Source organism: Acomys minous (assembly GCF_964271855.1).
Source record: "Acomys minous genome assembly, chromosome: 13".
NCBI lineage: Eukaryota > Metazoa > Chordata > Mammalia > Rodentia > Muridae > Acomys > Acomys minous.
The window spans coordinates 104,019,202-104,037,325 of record NC_140495.1 but is presented as its reverse complement, the minus strand read 5'-3'; the positions used below and the strand labels follow the sequence as shown (position 1 = coordinate 104,037,325).

At 51.3% G+C, this 18,124-nt stretch overlaps 1 protein-coding gene and 2 long non-coding RNA genes across 3 annotated transcripts in view; 2 read left to right on the top strand and 1 right to left on the bottom strand.

Annotated features, from left to right (window-relative positions):
- The first annotated feature begins 2,706 nt into the window (after positions 1-2,706).
- On the top strand, positions 2,707-7,302 carry LOC311581771. The gene is made up of 2 exons (XR_014773890.1): positions 2,707-2,963; positions 7,049-7,302. It is a non-coding gene; the product is annotated as an uncharacterized lncRNA (long non-coding RNA).
- LOC311581770 lies at positions 6,757-9,634 on the bottom strand. The gene is made up of 3 exons (XR_014773889.1): positions 9,532-9,634; positions 8,715-8,917; positions 6,757-6,957 (listed from the first exon to the last, which is right to left on the bottom strand). It is a non-coding gene; the product is annotated as an uncharacterized lncRNA (long non-coding RNA).
- Positions 9,635-9,720: 86 nt separating this feature from the next.
- The window catches only part of SLX9 (SLX9 ribosome biogenesis factor), a 28,449-nt gene continuing 20,045 nt past the window's right edge, over positions 9,721-18,124 (top strand). The window contains exons 1-2 of the mRNA XM_084754309.1: positions 9,721-9,935; positions 12,381-12,489. Coding sequence (XP_084610435.1) covers positions 9,798-9,935; positions 12,381-12,489 — 247 coding nt within the window. The 5' untranslated portion in view covers positions 9,721-9,797. The remainder of the gene's footprint in view (positions 9,936-12,380; positions 12,490-18,124) is intronic.

Genomic DNA, 18,124 nt, shown 5'->3' with positions numbered 1-18,124 from the left:
GCTTACAGTTTAAGAGGGGACACTTCCTGTCATGACCAGGAAGTGGAGCAGGAGTGTGAGGCTGCTGGCCATGTTGCATTCATAGTCAGGAAGCACAGACAGAGGCTTGTGCTCAGCTCATCGCTTTCCTTTTTATTCAGTCCAGGACTCCAGCTCATGGGATGGAGGTTGGGTATCTCCCCCTCAGCAAACTTAGTCTGGAAAGTCACTTCCAGACCCACTGTGGTGATGAAAATGACCCCATCCCCTACCCCACCCCAGTCACCCACAGGCTCACATATGTGAACAGTTGGTTCCTGGCTTGGGAGGTTATGGAACCCTTAGGAGGTGGAGCCCTACTGGAGGAAGTACATTACAGGGCGAGGAGTTTGAGGGGGATGTAGCCTTGCCCCATTTCCAGTTTGCTCTCTGCTCTGTGCTTGCAGTAGACACATGGTCTCTCAGCTTCCTGCTCCAGCTCCATGCTCCCATGCCTCCCCAGCATTATGGACTGTCTCGTTGAGTTGTAAGCCCAAACAAACTTCTCCTTCTACAAGGTGCCTTGGTCATAATGTGGTTTTTTGTTTTGTTTTGTTTTTTTTAAATTTTCTCACCACAACAGGAGTAACTCATACACCTGGGGAGTCTGTCTCCAAGATGATTCTAAACCCTGCCTACTTGACAGTAAACATTAGCCATCCCGTCTATACAGAAACCGTCAAGAGACAATTCCTGAACAAAATGTAGCCTTGTCAATATTCACACTAAAGAAGGAAAAGAAGCAAAAATGGGAAACAGGAGAGAGCAACAGAAAACAGGATTCTAAGCCACAGAGCTCAGTTCAGCCACCTCAATAACCATACAAAGTGCCAATGGCTCATGGCACCAATATCAAGACAGATACCAGCAGGTGGGATTTCAGAACAAGACCTGACTCTTTTACTTTCGATGTGAAGGCAGCCCTAAATGTGGCAATGCAGGAAGATTAAGAAGGAAAGTGCAGGAAGGGTTTACTTAGGAACCATGGGGAAATGAGACTGACTTGCTGAATCACCCAGGGTTGAGGGCAGGGACAGTTCAGTTGGCTGGCATATATGGGAGATTCGAAGGAGCTGAACCAAGCCAAGCTCCTGACAGCCAATGAAGGCTTAAAGAACAGGGGAGCAAAGCCAGGCACGGTGGCACACGCCTGTAATCCCAGCACTCCAAGAGGCAGGCAGGTGGCTGTGAGTTCGAGGCCAGCCTGGTTTACAAAGCGAGTTCAAGACAGCCAGGGCTACACAGAGAGCCCCTGTCTTGGGGCGGGGGGGAAAAAAAGGAAAAGAAAAGACCAGGGAAGCATGTTGTGTGGGAGTCCAGGTGAGGGCATGAAGCCATTGAGACAAGGCAGGGACCCTGCAGCAGCTGGATGAAGAAGAGAGAGCAACTTGATTTTGAGAGCCTAGTATGGATGGCTGGGCAGGACTGGAGGGAACAAGCTATGAGTGGGAACTCAGCAATAACGACACAACAGGGGAGACACCTGCCCCGTCCCTCCTACCTCTCCACCCCCATCACCACCACCTCCCCAGCCCCCGCCTCTAGATGCTCAGATGCCTTGTTGTTGTTGTTGTTGTTGGTGGTGGTGTGTTTGTGTGTGTGTGTGTGTGTGTGTGTGTGTGTGTGTGTGTGTGTGCACCTTCTTTCTCCCCACCTCCCTTCTGACTTCCCACAGAGTTCCAATGCAGGGATACACTAGGGCAGGCCAGCACCCGGAGCCCCGGAGTCATCTAACTTTCCTTCCTCCTTATCTGTCTATTTGATATACTGCCTGCCCCCAAAGCTGGAAATCAAAGCCAGTTCACACTTTTTTTTAAAAATATGAAATTCTAGCAAGTACAGGAAGCAATTCATCCAGCTAAAACCCCAAACATGCCCATGCCTAGAGGGAAGCATGGTCCGAGAGGAGCCGGAAACTACCAGCTTCCTGGTAGAGGCCAGAGGTGGCCAGCTGGGCACAAGGCCTAAGCAGCTAGTGGCAAGCTACTGGGCTTTTTTGGTTGTAGCTGGTCCAAGTTGGGAGGGCGGTGTGGTCCCTGAGAACAAGACCAGGCTTCCATTGTACAGATGTGCTGAGCTGCAGTACTGTGTGCTTCCTCAAGTGGTCCAGGCAGGAGCCGGGCCCTGAGGTTGGAGGGATGAGCAGGACAGGAGTTGTATTCTGGGAGCCAGTGGCTTCCCTTCTTGTAGGCCCAGCAGTTTCATTTGTGTCTCTTTCATCCACACCTATAGGGGATTAAATTCACCAAGGTGGGTGAGAGCTCTCCCTGGTACAGAGAGCAAGCAATTGGCCCTACAAGAACACTGTGTTGTGTTAAGAGGCAAGCATGTCATGATATGGAGTGGTTGGGGACCCAGAATATAAATCAGGCCTGGCAGGCAAGGGTAAGCAGGAAGCAAGACAGAGAGAAGAGTTATAGATTAGTGGGTACAGTGCTTAGCTAGCATCCACGAAGCCTTGGGTTCAAACCCCAGCATTGCCCTAGGGGTAGTGTTACATGCCTGTAATCCCAGTACTTGGAAGAGGAAGGCAGGAGGGTCAGAAGTTCAAGACCATCCTTGGCTTTGTCAGGTTCCAACTTAAACAAACAAACAAACAAAAACAGAAGGAAAGAAGAGGGTGGGAAGCTGGGTGTGGTGGCGCACGCCTTTAATCCCAGCACTCGGGAGGCAGAGGCAGGCAGATGTCTGTGAGTTCAAGGCCAGCCTGGTCTACAAAGTGAGTCCAGGGTGGCCAAAGCTACACACAGAGAAACCCTGTCTCAAAAATCCAAAAAAAAAAAAAAAAAAAAAAAAAAGAAGAAGAGGGTGGGGAGACTCAGAAGACTGGGAATGTGAGTGTTCTTTTCTCTTCCCACGCAAGCTGCAAGCACAGCCATGTGTGGCTTCCTTCCCCAGCCCCACTACAACCACAACTACCGCTATGAAGCTGGCAGCCCTTTGTGGTAAGTAGGATTCTGGGACATGGTGTTGCACTTAACATTGAGGGGATGCCGGAGGGTCAATGGGAGAGGTTGGTGAGGGATGGGATCTGCAGAAAGTACCAGAAAGCCTGCCCACACCGGGGGCCCAATGCCAGCAGAGATCAAGGAGGAAGAACTGAAACACAATACACTTTGTCCTTCGAATACGCTGCAAAGCTCCCAGAATGCTCCCAGACTGCCCCCAGCCCTGAGCCTCCCTATGCCTCCCACCTGATCTGCTCAAGTTTCCCTCAGGCCCAACTCTAGTCTTTTCATGCCCTGCCCCCATCTTTGCCTCTTTTTGACTCCTTCCCAGAGAGACTTCCTTCTTCAGAGTAGATTTAGCTCTGGCCCACTCTGCGGTTAGCCAGGGGCGGGGCGGGAGGCAGATAAGGCAGAGGAGGAGGAAGGTGGGCCAGAGGAAGAGGCAGGCTAGAGCCCCAGTAGGCAAGTTGCAGCACAGGAAGCCGGTGGGCAGCGTGCAGTGTGCTCTGGGCTCTTTCTTCCCTCGGTCTTTTCGAACCACACAAACAGGCACAAGGGGAATCCCAGCCCTTCCAGTGCAGGGCAGCCTGGTGTGAGCGCAGGAAGGCGGGGAGAAGCAGGGCTGTAACCATCCCTCCCAGTCTTGACCACAATGGCTCCTCACCCCAACCACTTTCCCCAAGATGGGCCTCTTTCTCCTTTGTCTTCTTTGTCTTTGTGGAAAGGAACTGAAGAAGCCAAAGTCTTGCTTTCTTGATTCACTAAACGATGCCACAGTATTCAAGAACGGCAGGACTAGCCAGGCGTGGTGGCTCACGCCTTTATTCCCAGCACTTGGGAGGCAGAGGCAGGCAGATGTCTGTGAGTTCGAGGCCAGCCTGGTCTACAAAGTGAGTCCAGGACAGCCACGGCTATATGGAGAAACTTTGTCTGGCAAAGAGCAGCAGGACTTTAGTCCTCATAGGGCCGCTAGACCCAAATTCCTAGCTCTCCTTAGAGGGACTAATCAACAGGCTAGACTATGTGGAAATTATTCTGAGAATCATTTTACAGACCTACCAGAGAAAACATGGCTCTGAGTCAGAAGAGGTTGAGCAAGGCAAAAAATTAAGCAATTATCAACTCTGGAGGAAAGCCAGAAAGTCGTACACAAAAAATATAATTACAGTTTAGCTCAGCAGTGAACAACATTTATGTGATCAAAACAACAAAACAGTTAAGAATAGGTTAAAGGCAGGCAGTGGTGGTGCCTAGAGGCAGGTGGATCTCTGGGAATTAGAGGACAGCCTGGCTGGTCTACAAAGTGAGTCTAGGACATCCAGGGCTACACAGAGAAACCGTGTCTCAACAAACCAAAAAAATAAGTTTTAAAAACAATTGATTAAAAACCAAGCTGTAATACAGGACTATGTGGGTTGAAGGATAGAGGAGGAACTAACATGTTCATTACCAAAACATGTAGGCTAAAATACCTTTACACTAGTCAAATCTGCTCCAGTGCAAGGGCCATGCTGATTTGTGGGACTGTCAGAGGTTCATAGGTCAGACAGGAGGTACCTAGCCCCAACCTAGGCCCCACCTGGCTTAGATCTCTGCTTGCCCTCAGCCTGTGTCACTTCTGCTTCCAAGTCTTACCAAACTGCTGCTTCCTTCTCAGTGTGTGGTTTCCACTAATGTCTGAACAGAGCTACTTGGCATCCTCAGGCGAGTCAGCCGAGGGACTGGGCTCCAACCATCAAAGCAAACACATTCTCCCCTACTTTCTGCAATCATGTCTCCCTGGGTCCTTTTGCTCTGCTCCTCTCTGTCTCTTTGGGGGTCATGCCAGTTGAGGTAGCAACAGGGCACAGCATGGCCAATAAGCATGTGATCAGACCCTTATGAGACACTCCATGTCGTTTTTTTCTCTAAGCCTCAGTTTCCCTTAGCTGCCAGTGTTTGAGGACAATTGAGGCCATGTGACAAAGTCCTGCAAAAGGCCCGCTCACAGCAGATGTTCAGTACATATGAGGATGTAAGCAATCAAAATGGAGCCCTGGGGTGCAGCTCAGGGGCAGAGTATATGGTTAGGGATGTGTGAGGCGCCTGGGTCCATCCCTAACACTGTGTACGTGTGGGGGAAAGGTACCGATGAGGTCAGTGGCTGTGGAGTCTGATGAAATTACCTTTGATTTTTGTTTGTGGAGTGAAAAGTCTTCATTTGAACTAAAAAAAAATTTTGTTTTTTATTGTAATATTTAACTTTAAATTAAAATATAATTCCATCATTTCCTTCCTTCAATCCCTAACATGCTATTCGCCATCTTCCCTCTCAAATTGATAGCCTCTTTTCCTTTATTATTGTTATATATATATATATGTACAGATGTGGAGGACGGTCATTTTAAGACCCCCGAGCTCATAGTAAGAGCTACTTCTTTCTGGCTATAAACTAGCTTTTCCAGTAAGTCTACTGGTAAAATCAGATAAAGTCCAGCTGCCCAAGAGCAGCAGTTATGAGAACTTTTTTCTGACTAATCAGATCTTTTACAACTTCCCTCTCTCTCTGGACTGTCTCCCCCTTCTGTGATTGTAGCAACTGTAAAGGTAGACACCTGCCGGAGCATTTCATGGTTAGGTATCCATAGCAACCCTCGCTTACGCAAATACCCATGCTCCCCTGCCTATAAAAACCCTGTGAATTTTTTCAATAAATGAGGTTTGATCAGAATCCAGACTTGCTTCCTGTTTCTTGTGTCTCCTGTCCTATCCCACTCACACACCTTTTCCCAGGGTCTCCGTTTGAAAAACCCCATGGGCCGGGGCACACAGATACATGTATATGAACATACACACATATATAGATACATACATATATATGTATATACACGCATAAAGATACATATATATGTAAAGAAGATTCTTTGGTGAAGGATGAGAGTACACTTATTTGTGGGTATAAGGATATGTTTTAGAATGTAGGAAGGAATTATATTAGTCTAGAAGGTTCTCTTGGAGTCCATGACTTCAGTAGCCCCGGGTAGTTCGCTAACAGTTTCATCTGCACTGACATGGACATTTCTTCCTAATCTTTCTGAATCTGTGTGAGCTTCTTTTGTTATGGAAGGAGTCAAGTCATTCTACCGTCAAGCCCAGGGATGTGGAGTGGTCAGATCTTGGCCTTCCCCAAGAAAAGAGGACAAGAGGGCAAGGTGAGGGCAACATGGGGGAAGGCCTAGAGTTTGGAGGCCTTGATAAGAGAATCAGCTCCCACCCCCACCCCCCCACTCCCCCACCCCATCCCTAGAGAAGGTGTAGCTTTAGAGTCTGAGCGATGAATACCATAAAGACACTATTTCTCACACCATCCCTGCTCTGGACACCAGGATGGCCTTTGGGATGCAGCCCATACTTGCATTACATCCCACTCTGGGCTCCTGTCAAATCTAGCCACCTCTCAGATCTTTGAACCCACTGGTATTGTCCCTAAGCCCATTCCCTGCCCACCCACCTTTTTTTAACACTGAAAGGTTCAACCCAAAATGCCACCCCACTTTCATGTGTTTCCCTAGTGTTAGGCACTACCTAGTGTTAGGTAGGTTAGCTCTGAGAGGGACTGGCCAACAGGCTCCCAGAAATAGAGTGTAAAGAATAATAGGAGCTGGGTGGTGGTGGCGCACACCTGTAATCCCAGCACTTGGGAGGCAGAGGCGGGGGGGGGGGGTCACTGTGAGTTCGAGGCCAGCCTGGTCTACAAAGCGAGTCCAAGACAGCCAAGGCTACACAGAGAGACCCTGTCTCAGCGGCGCGGAAGTGGGGTGGGGAAGAATAATAGGTAAGCTGGTTGTGGTACATACCTTTGACACCAGCACTCAGGAGGCAGAGACTGGTGGATCTCAGGTGCGGGATCAGAACAGTCTTGTGAGAGAACAGGTGAGGTTAAATCCACCAGAAGACAAACCACCTCGTGCGGGAGCTTGATTGTTGCTAGCTGAAAAGATCCCGTGAGCCTCTGGGAGGAAATATATAAAGGAGCCCATAACTGGAGGTGGGGCTTTTTGAAGACTTGGGATAATTTCGGCTGTCCTTTGCTCCACTTCTAGACGCTCCTAGAGAGAACCGCTCAAGGGAAGGCTTCTGGGCTCCGGCTCCTGCTGAGGTTTCAGGTTCTGGCTACTCCAGGTTCCAGCAGAAAAAATCATGTGGATGATGCCAGGAGAATCGTTCCTCGGAACTGATATCCTATGGTTCTGTTACTGTGTTCCTTAATCCTCTTTTCCTATTGGTTTGGTTAGTCTGGTTATAAGTGACGTATGCTTGGTTAATAAGTTGTAATAAAATATATTGGTTAAGAAAATTGAGTCTACAGACCTCTGAGTTCAAGGCCATCCTGGTGACCAATTAGACTATTTCAGAAAAATCAGTGGAGTCAGTATTCCCACGGGACTGGCCAGTAAAGCACGTGGCACAAGGACACTCAAGCCTGCCTTTTCTCAACTCTCCTCTGATCGCTAGAATTTGGGAACTGCCGGGAAATAGTTGTGTCCTTTGGTGCCTTGGCTGCCTTGGTGGCTCAACAAGCAACTCCTCCCCAGGAAGGTGTGAAGGAGAGAAGGCCACTTCCCTGCCCCATTGCCAAGAGCACTGACCAAACCTGCAAAATCAGAGCCAGACTTAGGACTCTGAACTGTCGGTTCAGTCACCAGAAGGTGCTGGCCTCAGAGGTACTGGGTACTTTTGATCTGTGGTTTGGTGCTTGTCCTTTGTCCTTTATAGGGCAACACCCTATTGGGCCCATGGGTCTCTTCTCTGCTCAGCCTTGGGAATCTACCAGCTTCAGCTACAAGGGGCCAGCAGGCACTTCCTCCCTCTCGTCTTACTCACAGTTTTCACGCAGCCCATTGTGGAAACTTTCACACACACACCCCCTTTCCCTCCACTATAGAAATGGGGAAATTGAGCCTTGGGAAACTCAGGCCTTGACAAGTCACTCGAGGCAAGGCAGACCTAGGTTCCTACCCAGCCAACCCAGCCACTTCCGTGGGAGGCTCAAGGGGCCCCTCCTTCCAGAGAAAAGTCTGGCAGAGGTGGCAGTGGGGCCGGGGATGAAAGGGGGAGGGTTTGGGGGAGGGAGACGGCGGCGGGCTGATCTGGGCCACCCTGCTGATTGCTGCGGGATCAGCAGCTGTGTGTCCCGGGCCAGGCGTGGTGGTACAGTGTTACCCCAGTAGCTGTACCAATGGATGTGCTTGCAGGTGGTGGTTCACACCCACATTCATCCCTGCTTTCTGCAAGCACGTCTCCCTGGAGTATATAGTACGGTTCCAGGGCCTGAGGGGCGGGGCTAGGCAGAGCCAGGGGAAGGCGGGACGCGAGCGCCCTCAAGCGACGAAAAAAAAAAAGAGTAGAGGAGCTCAAAGAATTAACCAACTAGCTCCCCCTTGTCATTCCTTGGGACAAGGACTGTGATTCCTAACCCCCTGGAACTGGCCCTAAACAGCTCATCCTCCACGGGGGCCCAATGTACAGCCCAGAGCACAGGATTCGAAGCCGGCTGAGGGCTGGGAAGGAGAGAACACTTTGGAAGCGGGGGAGCTGCCCTAGGTAAAAGAAAAGGCTAGCTTTCAGGGTGGCTCTGGCTACCAGGTTTTCTAGGGAGATGAGCTAGGTTGTGAAGAGTTCAATGGGCATTATTCCCAAGTTACCCCACAAAGCAAGCTTGTAGCCGGGCCCTTCAAAGGGTATAGGAAGGCCACAGAAGCCATTCACCTCTTCCAAGACATTTGTTTATGCCCAGGTAGCACCCTCACCCCCGGCCCCGAGAAGAAATGGAACGGTGAGGACATCCTGCAAGCCTGCTGCCGCTCCGGCACCGTTCTGATGGTAAGTATCAAAGCCAACTTGAGGAGAAAAGTGTTCATTCCATCTTAGAGGTTAGAGTTTAACGTCAAGCAGGACGCTGGAGGCAGGAGCTGAAGAGACACCACAGAGGAACGATGCTTACTGGCTCCGTTTCCCTGGCTTGCTCTACTTCAGACTTTCTCTGTCTCTGTCTGTCTGTCTCTCCCTCTCTCTCTGTGTGTGTGTGTGTCTGGGAGCGGGTACCCGGCTCTGATTTGGGGACACTTTCTCCCTACAAAGCCTGCCCACCTCACTGTGGATCCTGAGCAGCGACGTCCTGCCATCCAGAAGAGGAAGGCCATTACCCTGGCTGGACCTGGGTCCAGCTTTCCTTTGTGGTCCCAGCCATAGCTCATTTTGCTTTGCATTTTATTCTACAGGTGTCATTCATTTTGATGAACAGTTGGAGTCACTTCTCATCCTTGCCTTGCTTTCCACTATGCAATACCTTACTAGGTGGGCACAGAGCCGACTGTGCAGGCCTCTAAGTCATTCGCTACTTGGTACCTGCTTCCCGTTTAAGTGGACGACTAAAGTCCAACCCCCAGTAACTGTTTTGAGGATATTGCACAAGTAGAGACCCCATTAGTAACTGGCCACTTGGCTAAGGCCCCGGCGTGAACCTGTCTTCATCCTCTGCCCCAGGTTTGTCCCATAGACACATGGCATTTCACGTAATATGTACCCGAGGCTTCTGTCATTTAAATTTTTCTGGCTCTTTGCAAGACCAAGGGTCCCGTAGCAGCCACAAAGGCGAACTTTGAAGTCTGTAGCAGCAATACTCAGCGTATGCACCGCAACCGCGCACGCGCTACTGGAGGCACTTCCGGTGATCGTCGGAACGCAGATCCACCGCGCGGTGGCTTCTATTTCCGCCCCGCAGGGAGCACTTCCGGGAGGTGCTTCCTCTAGTGCGGCAGCGCCGCTACCCAGCGGAAACCTCCTGCGAAGATGGGGAAAGTGAGGGCGCTGCGGGCTCGCGTGCACCGCGCGGCCGTGAGGCCCGATGGGGAGGCTGCACCCGGCCCTGTGCCCTGCGCCTTGGAGCCGGCCCTTCCGCAAGCCTCAGCGGGCGGAGCCGGGGTAAAGGTGAGGTGCAGGGGTTGGGGGTGGGACAGGGCCAGGTCCCTGCTGAAGGGGAATCTCGGGAGAGCATGGGCCCCGAAGGACTGGGTTCTCCTCAGATCTAGAGTGTCCGTAGAGTAGTGGCCCAGCATGGCTGGGGTCTCCACCGAGCAGGGATCCGGCATGGCTGGGGTTTCACGCTGCCCGGGTTTCAGTGCTGCCTCCTCTGTTTGGGTTCCGGGCCGCTCTAGTTAGGGTCCTTTAGCCGGTGTGCCATCTCTTTTGAAGTGTCCCAGAAGCGCTCCATCGCTGAAGGCGGCGAGCATCCCACCACACCCCAGGGTACTAGCAAAAACTCTTCTTTTAAAAAAATCTCACCGGGCTTTGCGTAACGTTCCTGAGGTTAAGTGTCCTGAAAAGGAGCACTTTCTCTTTACCGCCTTCCACGGCCCCACCCACCCATGCCTGCGACCAGAAATACACTTTTGGCTTGTGCTCTGGACGGCCCGAGTGAATGGAGAAGATTGTGGTCTCTTGTGTTGGCTTCTTTCACCCAGCACAGTCTTGTCAGCACGGTAATAGCCACACATAGGCCACATTCTTTGCCTGGTGCGCCTCCTTCAGCTGCCCAGCAGTGTTTACTGCTTTACATAGGCGCAGCAGAGGGGCCATTATTGGGCCGTGGGGGGCAGTGGCTTTCCATCAGTAATGCTAAAGCGTGTTTTTCAAGCATTTACTGCGTGCCGTGTATCACGCGCCTGTAAAGCTGACACAATTCCATTTGACAGATGAGATTTTTTTTAAAAAAATATTTTATTTTATGGGTATGTTTTGAGTGCATGGATGCATAAATCACATGTGGGCGAGACCAGAGAGAGCATGGATCCCCCCCAACTAGAGTTAGGGATGGTTGTGAGCCACCATTGTGTTCTGGAACCCAAACATATGCCCTCTGCAAGAACAGCAAGTGCTTTTAACCACTGAGCCGCCCATTACTCCAACCCCTAGTTGAGGTCCATCCATCCATCCTTATTTCCTTCCTTCCTTCTTTTTTGGTGTTTTTGAGACAGGGTCTCTCCATGTAGCCCTGGCTGTCCTGGTACTTACTCTGTAGACAAGGCTGGCCTCAAATTCACAAGAGATTGCCCTGCCGCTGCCTCCCAAGTCCTGAGGGTAAAGAAATGTGGCCCATGCCCAGCTAGATGAGACTTATTTATTCATGTCTTCTTCCTCCTCCTTTTCCTTCTTTTATTTTCCGAGACAGGCTTTCTCTGTGGAGCCTTGGCTATCCTGGACTCACTTTGTAGTCCAGGCTGGCCTTGAACTCACAGAGATCTACCTGCCTCTGCCTCCTCTAGTGCTGGGATTACCAGCGTGCGCCACTTTGCCTGGCTATTTTATGCTGTTTTTTGGAGACAGGGTTTCACTGTAGTGCTATGGTTTAGCCTGGCTTTTCACTCTCTTTGTACCCCAGGCTGTAGCCCACCATGCCCAGCTTTTATTTGTTGTTGTGGCTAAACTGTTTGAGAGTTCTTTCCAGCTCTTCCTACACCCTCTCCTTGCTGTGTAGTCTCTGGTGTCTCATTTTCCCCATTTTTCTTTAAATTTGCTAAGCTTAAGCTTAAACCATGTGTTGACAGAAATTATTTTGTTGTTGTTGTTTTGGTTTGGTTTTTGAGACAGGGTTTCTCTGTGTAGCCTTGGCTGTCCTGGACTCATTTTGTAGACCAGGCTGCCCTTGAAATCACAGCGATCCTCCTGCCTCTGCCTCCCAAATGCTGGGATTAAAGGCTTGTACCACCATGCCCAGCTCAGAGATTATTCCTTTTTTATTTTATTTATTTTTTATTTTTTTTAGGCAGGGTTTCTTTGTGTAGCCTTGGCTGTCCAGGATTCCCTTTGTAGACCAGGCTGGCCTTGAACTCACAGAGATCTGCCTGCCTCTGCCTCCCAAGTGCTGGGATCCAAGGTGTGCGCCGCCACTGCCCGGCCCCAGAGATTATTCTTAAGGCTCTTGGGTCAGTTGTGCTTTCCAGCTCTACTGGAAAGCAACATGGTTGGCATTCCTATCTTTGAGCCTCCCAGGTGGCCCAAGGACCAGTACTTAGAAGATTCCCTCTGTTCATTTCTGGGACGGTGTGTGCATATAGTTGCAAGCAGCAGTGGTGTCCTTCCTCAGAGCTGCTTCGGGAGCTGCCTGGTCACAAGGAGGACCTGCTCAGTCCCTGTGTTGGTGGCCTCTACTCTACTTTCTGGTAGACCCAGCTGCTCTGATTGTTCCAAGTGTGATAGGCCCAGGAAGGAACAGCCTGGGGGTAGGCCTGATCTGGGAACAGAGACACAGCTATGCTCCCAGGGCCTCCTTGGCTGAGAAGTAGAGGACTTTTGCCTTGGTGTCTTCTCACGGTGTGACTCTGAAACCAAAGGTCAGCTTGATGTCTCCCTCTCTCTTCTCTCTTTGGGACTCAGGCCTGGACGTTGGTTCACAATGACATCTTCGCCAGGACACAGATAGACCCTAGTGCCTTGGTGCAACGGCTGGAACTGGACCAGAAGAGTGTGGTGTCCCTAAAGAAAGGTGAGTTCCTGCCTTCGGAGAAGTAAGAGGGCAACCTGACTGTTGCCTGTGGGCTAGCCTGTGCTTTAAAAAAGATGTTAGGCCAGATGGTTTGGTGCACACCTTTAATCCTAGCACTTGGGAGGCAGAGGCAGGGAGATTTACATTTGAGGCCAGCCTGGACTACATTACTGAATTCTAGGACAGACAGGGCTATGTAGAAAGACCCTGTCTTGCCAGGCAGTAGTGGTGCACGTCTTTAATCCCAAGGGAGGCAGAGATAAGCAGAGCTCTGAGTTTGAGGCCAGCCTGGTCTACAGAGTTAGTTCCAGAACAGCCAGGGCTACACAGAGGAAACCCTGTCTCGAAAAACCAAAGGAAAAAAAAAAAAAAAAGAAAGACCCTGTTTCAAAGCAAAACAAAATGAGGTGCTACTTTTACAGAAAAAAATTAAAATACGCCGAAGTAGAAAGAATGGTGTTGAGTAGTTCCAGGTACCAATGCCTGCCCTTGGCACTCACGTCCTAAGTACTTCTGAAGCAAGACCAGCCTGCTTGGCATTTCATTCATAAATTCTCCAGCACTCATACAGTAGATAACCTTACCTACAAAACTGATCCCGTGCCTGTATATTGACAGGGAGCCAGAATACAAGTAGGCTCTGTGACTGCCAGATAACCAGTCCTAATTGTTGTTGATAAGTCTTATAACTGTAGGCATTCTCTCTCTTTCTTTCTTTTTTTTTCTCCTCAAGATAAGGTTTCTCTCAGTAGAACTGCCTATCCTGGAACTTGCTCTGTGGACCAGGCTAGCCTGTCTCTGCTTCTTAAAGGCATGCACTACCACACCTGGCTACCATTGGCTTTTTTTTAATTTTTTTTTTTTTTTTTTGAGACTGTGTCTCTTTGTGTAGTCCTGGCTGTTCCGGAACTCACTATGTAGACCAGGCTGGCCTTGAACTCACAGAGATCTGCCTGCTTCTGCCTCCTGAGTGCTGGTGTCATAGGCATGCACCACCAGTCCTAGAATATATAAAATGGTGGCAGATTTAGGCTACCGTATCCAGAAAGGTCCAGGCATCCAGGAACCAGCGTTTCCTGAGGCCAGGTGACCAGGCTAGACCTCTTCAGAGGAGTTGGTATGTCCTTCTTAGGGACAGTGAGATGTTCCCTGGTTTCAGCTGAGCTATGGGTCCCCTTACTGCCAACTGGACCCTGAAGACCTTGGTTGGCCATCAGGCCTTACCATGGCAGTGCCTCCCTCAACTCTGTCTTGTTCTTTTCCTGTTAGCATCTCCGCTAAGCCCTGTTGTTTGGATGGTCCTAGGGCTACCAGTCATCCTCTCCCTCACCGGCCACCACTTGATAGCAGTACTTTCTCAAAAGGGTTAACTTAACAGTTAATCGTGCCTGGTTGAATCCTTCAGATGATGTTTTAGAAAATTTTTAAAAAGTCTATGTGCATAAAACCTCAGATAAGGGATGAATAGTCACACCTGAGTTCACAGCCTTTCTAGAGTGGCCTTCGGTCTCTTCAGGTGTGTGTGTTGCCCATGTCCTGCCTCTTTGAGTGGGTCATAGGGACGAGAGTGTTAGTGTGAGATGGAGGAGACGGCTTGGACCATGAATAGCTCTAGCCAAGGCGTAGCCCTGCTTCTCCGCGCCCATGAGTCTTGCCTCAGTGCGTGTGTTTGGGGGCACAGAGTGCCCAGGAGAGGTGCTCCTGAGTGCAGGACTTGTCCGGTCTATAGCCAACCTTAGTCCCTTGGGGGTAGTCTCTGAGACACCTCCAGGGACTCTCCTCTGCAGTTTCCTTGATGTATGTATCACTTACCTAACCAGCCCCCACCTCCTTGGGGCCCTTCTGACTGACTGTGTCTCCAGTTGTTACTCTAGCCCTGAGCCCCACATACGTCATCAGTTAACTGTAGGCAAGGCGTAGGCAACTGTTAGACCGCATAGAGGGTTCTGATGAAGTGGGGCAGACCTGGCTCTTCCTCTGCCCGATAGCACGAAAGATCAGCAGCTTGTAGGGGCACAGCAGTGTCTGCAGTCCCTTCAGGGACAGCCCCATGTGTAGTGACAACCCCAGGAAAGGACAACCAGTGCTTCAGCTTGTTCCCACCTGGCTGAGACTGTCAAAGCCTGGATCTCCCAGCGTCCCAGGTCTCGTCTCAGACCCTCTCCACATGACTCTTCTGGCTGGCTGGTACCTTTTGTGTTCTTGGTGCTGGTCACTTCTGCTCCTGCCCAGCTTAGACCCTAAAGCAGGCAGGTGCAGGGGGCCCTGGCTTGTGTCAAAGTGGGCATAGGGCATGGAGAGAGCTGAGTCCATGACTCCGTCTCTTGCTGTGTCCTACATGACTTGGTCCTAAAAACCTGACTGGGGCAGTGCAGGAATGAAGAAAGGACGGACACATGCACAGGAAACCTCTGGCGGGCTGTGCTTGCTCTGATGGAAGACACCCAGGCAACCTGGGAACTCAGGGGTCTTAGGGTGTCTATTGCTATGGTGAAACACTATGACCAAATAGCTTGGAGAGGAAAGGGTTTATTTCACTTAGTGTTGCAGTTCATTGGGAAAAGCCAGGCAGGAACTCAAAGAGGGCCGGAACCTGGAGGCAGGAGCTGATGCAGACCCCATGAAGGGGTGCTGCTTACTGGCTTGCTCAACCTGCTTTCTTATTGAACCAAGGACCACCAGCCCGGGGATGGTACTGCCTACAATGGGCTGGGCCCTCCCTTATCAATCAGTAATAAGAAAGTACCCTACACGGTTGTCTACAGCTGGATCTTATGGAGGCGTTTTCTCATTTGAGGCTCCCTCCTCTGACGACTCTAGCTTGTGTCAGGCACCAATCTATCTAGCATGGGGGTGGGGGGTGTCTCTGTAGGGGAGCAGTCTCACATTGCAGTCATCTGGGAGGCGGAAGCTGTAGCTGGTAGTTTTTGCCCACACTGGTCGATGATAAACACTGTACTTGGACCAGAAGACTTTGCCATTTCTATGGCTCTGAGGCCTTGGGCTCCTTGACATGGCTGTGCCCATGTCAACAACACACACTTACCCAGGACTTCATCTGCCCCCACAATCTGCTCAGTGACCTGCTGGTTTCAGAGGCACAAGCAGTGCCTGCTGGTGCTTTTCTGCATGCGTCATTGCAACACCTCTTGCCCCGTGTCTCATCCTTGCCCAGGACTGAGTCAGAAGTAGCTCTGTACTTCCGGCCCGGGAGCTGAGCTGGCTATAACTGGCATGGCCCTAAGGAGGACAGACATCTGCCATGACCACTGTGCACACAGAGGCTACCCCGCCGTGTACCACCCAGGAGGTGGTAGGGCCTTTGTCCCTGTGACTGCTTTGCTGGTGGCATCTCTCATCTTTCTGTTGGTGCCTTGGAAGCTAGCTCCCTTCCTGCTCCCCTGAGCTTGCCTTCCTGAGGCAGACAAGATCTCTGCCTTCTGGGAGGTGTTGGGCTCTGCAGCTATGCTGTGGGCCTCCTGACCTATGTGTGTCCACCGCTTGCCCCCACCCTCGGCCAATAAACTCATCTTTGTCCTGTGGGCTAGAGGGTCTTCCCTGTGGGATCCCGAACCCCCCCCATGTGAAGTAGTTTACTACTCCCCTGCCTGCTCTTCTGGCAGGGCTGAAGGTGTTGTGGCAGCTGCCACCGAGCATTCTTTCTCCCACCCCATCCTGCACAGGGTGTTACCTGGTGTGTAGTCAGCTTGATGTGGTGCAGGGAGCCTGGGCATGACACATGCAGATGGTCACAGTGTGCTGTCTGGCACCTGCCTCTACTGACCTTGGCCATGAAGCTGACAGTCCACAAGCACACGTTCACATGCTTTGTCCAGTTCTCTTGTCTCTGCACACTGGAACATTGCAGAAAATCAGCCCAAATCCATTTCCAGACTCCAGCTCTGAGATGTGGGCAGGATGGGGAGAGGATCCAGGGGCGGGCAGGGGCTGTGAGAAACGTGGCAACAACATTGCCCATGGTCAGCATGCTGCTGGGTGTGAAGGCCACCGGGAGTTGTTGGGGAAACAGGTCATTAGGAGCTCTAGGCTGGGCGATGTGGCTGCAGAGCTACAGTGCAGGAAACCCAAAGTGCACACACATGGTCTTAGGCATCGTGTGACAGGTTCCTGAGCCCAGTGGCTACAGTAGCCATCTTTTCTGACGCCTGACCTCCCCTATGCTGAGCAGAGTGAGAGAACGTGACCTTGCAGCGTCCCCTTCTGTGAGTGCCAGTCCTCTGTGCACTCTCACTCTGGTCAGCAGAGGGCAGCAAAGCCTCATTCCCTTAGCTCCTGGGGCAGAGGACCTGTTGGAAGCCACTGTGTACAGACCTCTAGGAGGAGGAAAGTTCTTTGGGAGTTTGTTTAAGAGGCGGCTGTGAAATCAGGGCTCTGACAGAGCCCATAGGATACACTCTCCGCTGTTCCACTCGGCTCCCAGGCGTAGCACGTGCGCACCCCAGTGAATTACGGACCGAGCTCTAGAAGCAAGTCACAGCATGAGCCGCCCTTGGCTGCAGTGTTGTGTGCGTGCTGGCTGCCAAGCTGTGGGAGGGCGCTGAAAGCGCTCCCTGTGGGGTGCTAGGCTGACCTACTGGTGGACAAATATTGAGACACCAAATCACGGTTGGCAGACATGGTGCAATGACTTTCTGTGTGTCCCTTCCAGTGACATTTCTTGGGTCCCTTAGTTGTGGAGCGTGACGTGGAAGTGTTGGTATGTGCCAGCAGGGAGCCAGCTGGGGCCGGGCTCTAGCCTACCTATTGCCACAGCCTTCCTGCAGCTTTGGTTTATCGCGTGCCAGCACCTATCCGATTATCTTTTCAGAGCTTGAGCATAGAGGCTGGCCTAAGTTGGAAACAAGGCAAGGCTGCACCTGTGATAGTGACTGCAGCATGTTCCAACAGCAAGCGTGACAGGCCACACCTTCATCAGCCTAGAGGTGCCTGTTGGGTTTAAGGCCTTAGGAAAACTGTTTACGCACAGTAGCAGAACATGCAGTAGATGTGGGTGTGGGCTCACCAGCCAGCCTCGGGCCTGTGTGCTTCCTGTGCTCAGTGCTGGACCCAGCATGGGTTGCACGTCTGTGGTGGTGTTGAAGGTCAGGACTGTAGAGGGCCTTGCCTCCCTAGGCCCCAGGAAACAGGACCTGGTGTGTAGGGCTCTTGGGCCTGGCATGGTCAGTCTTGAGGGTTGTTGGGTATGACCCCTTCATCCTGTCCTGCTAGAGGCCTAGGAGCCAGCCCTGTGGACTGCTGCTGCCCTGGTGCAGAGACGTGACCATTAGGGCCAGCTCTACCTGGAGTTGTCTGAAAAGTAACTCATAACAGAAGCATCAATAGAAACACCCCAGCCTTCCTTGAGGTGACCTGCTAAGCCTGGTCCTGTGTGTGACAGTCATGTTAACTGTCCACCTGTGTTCACATGGGATCTCTCACATGCTCCTGGTCTGTTCAGGACCTACCTGGTCCTTTGGCCTGTGGGCACCTGGAGTATCACCACTGTGCTTTGTCCCAGGCCATCTCAGCTGGTGGCAGGTGGCTTCAGTGAGGCTGCCTTTCTTTCTAGTGCTGGTGAGATGGCCTGATAGCTCCTGTCCAGGACCAGAAGACCCAGGAGCTCTTCTGTCCTTAT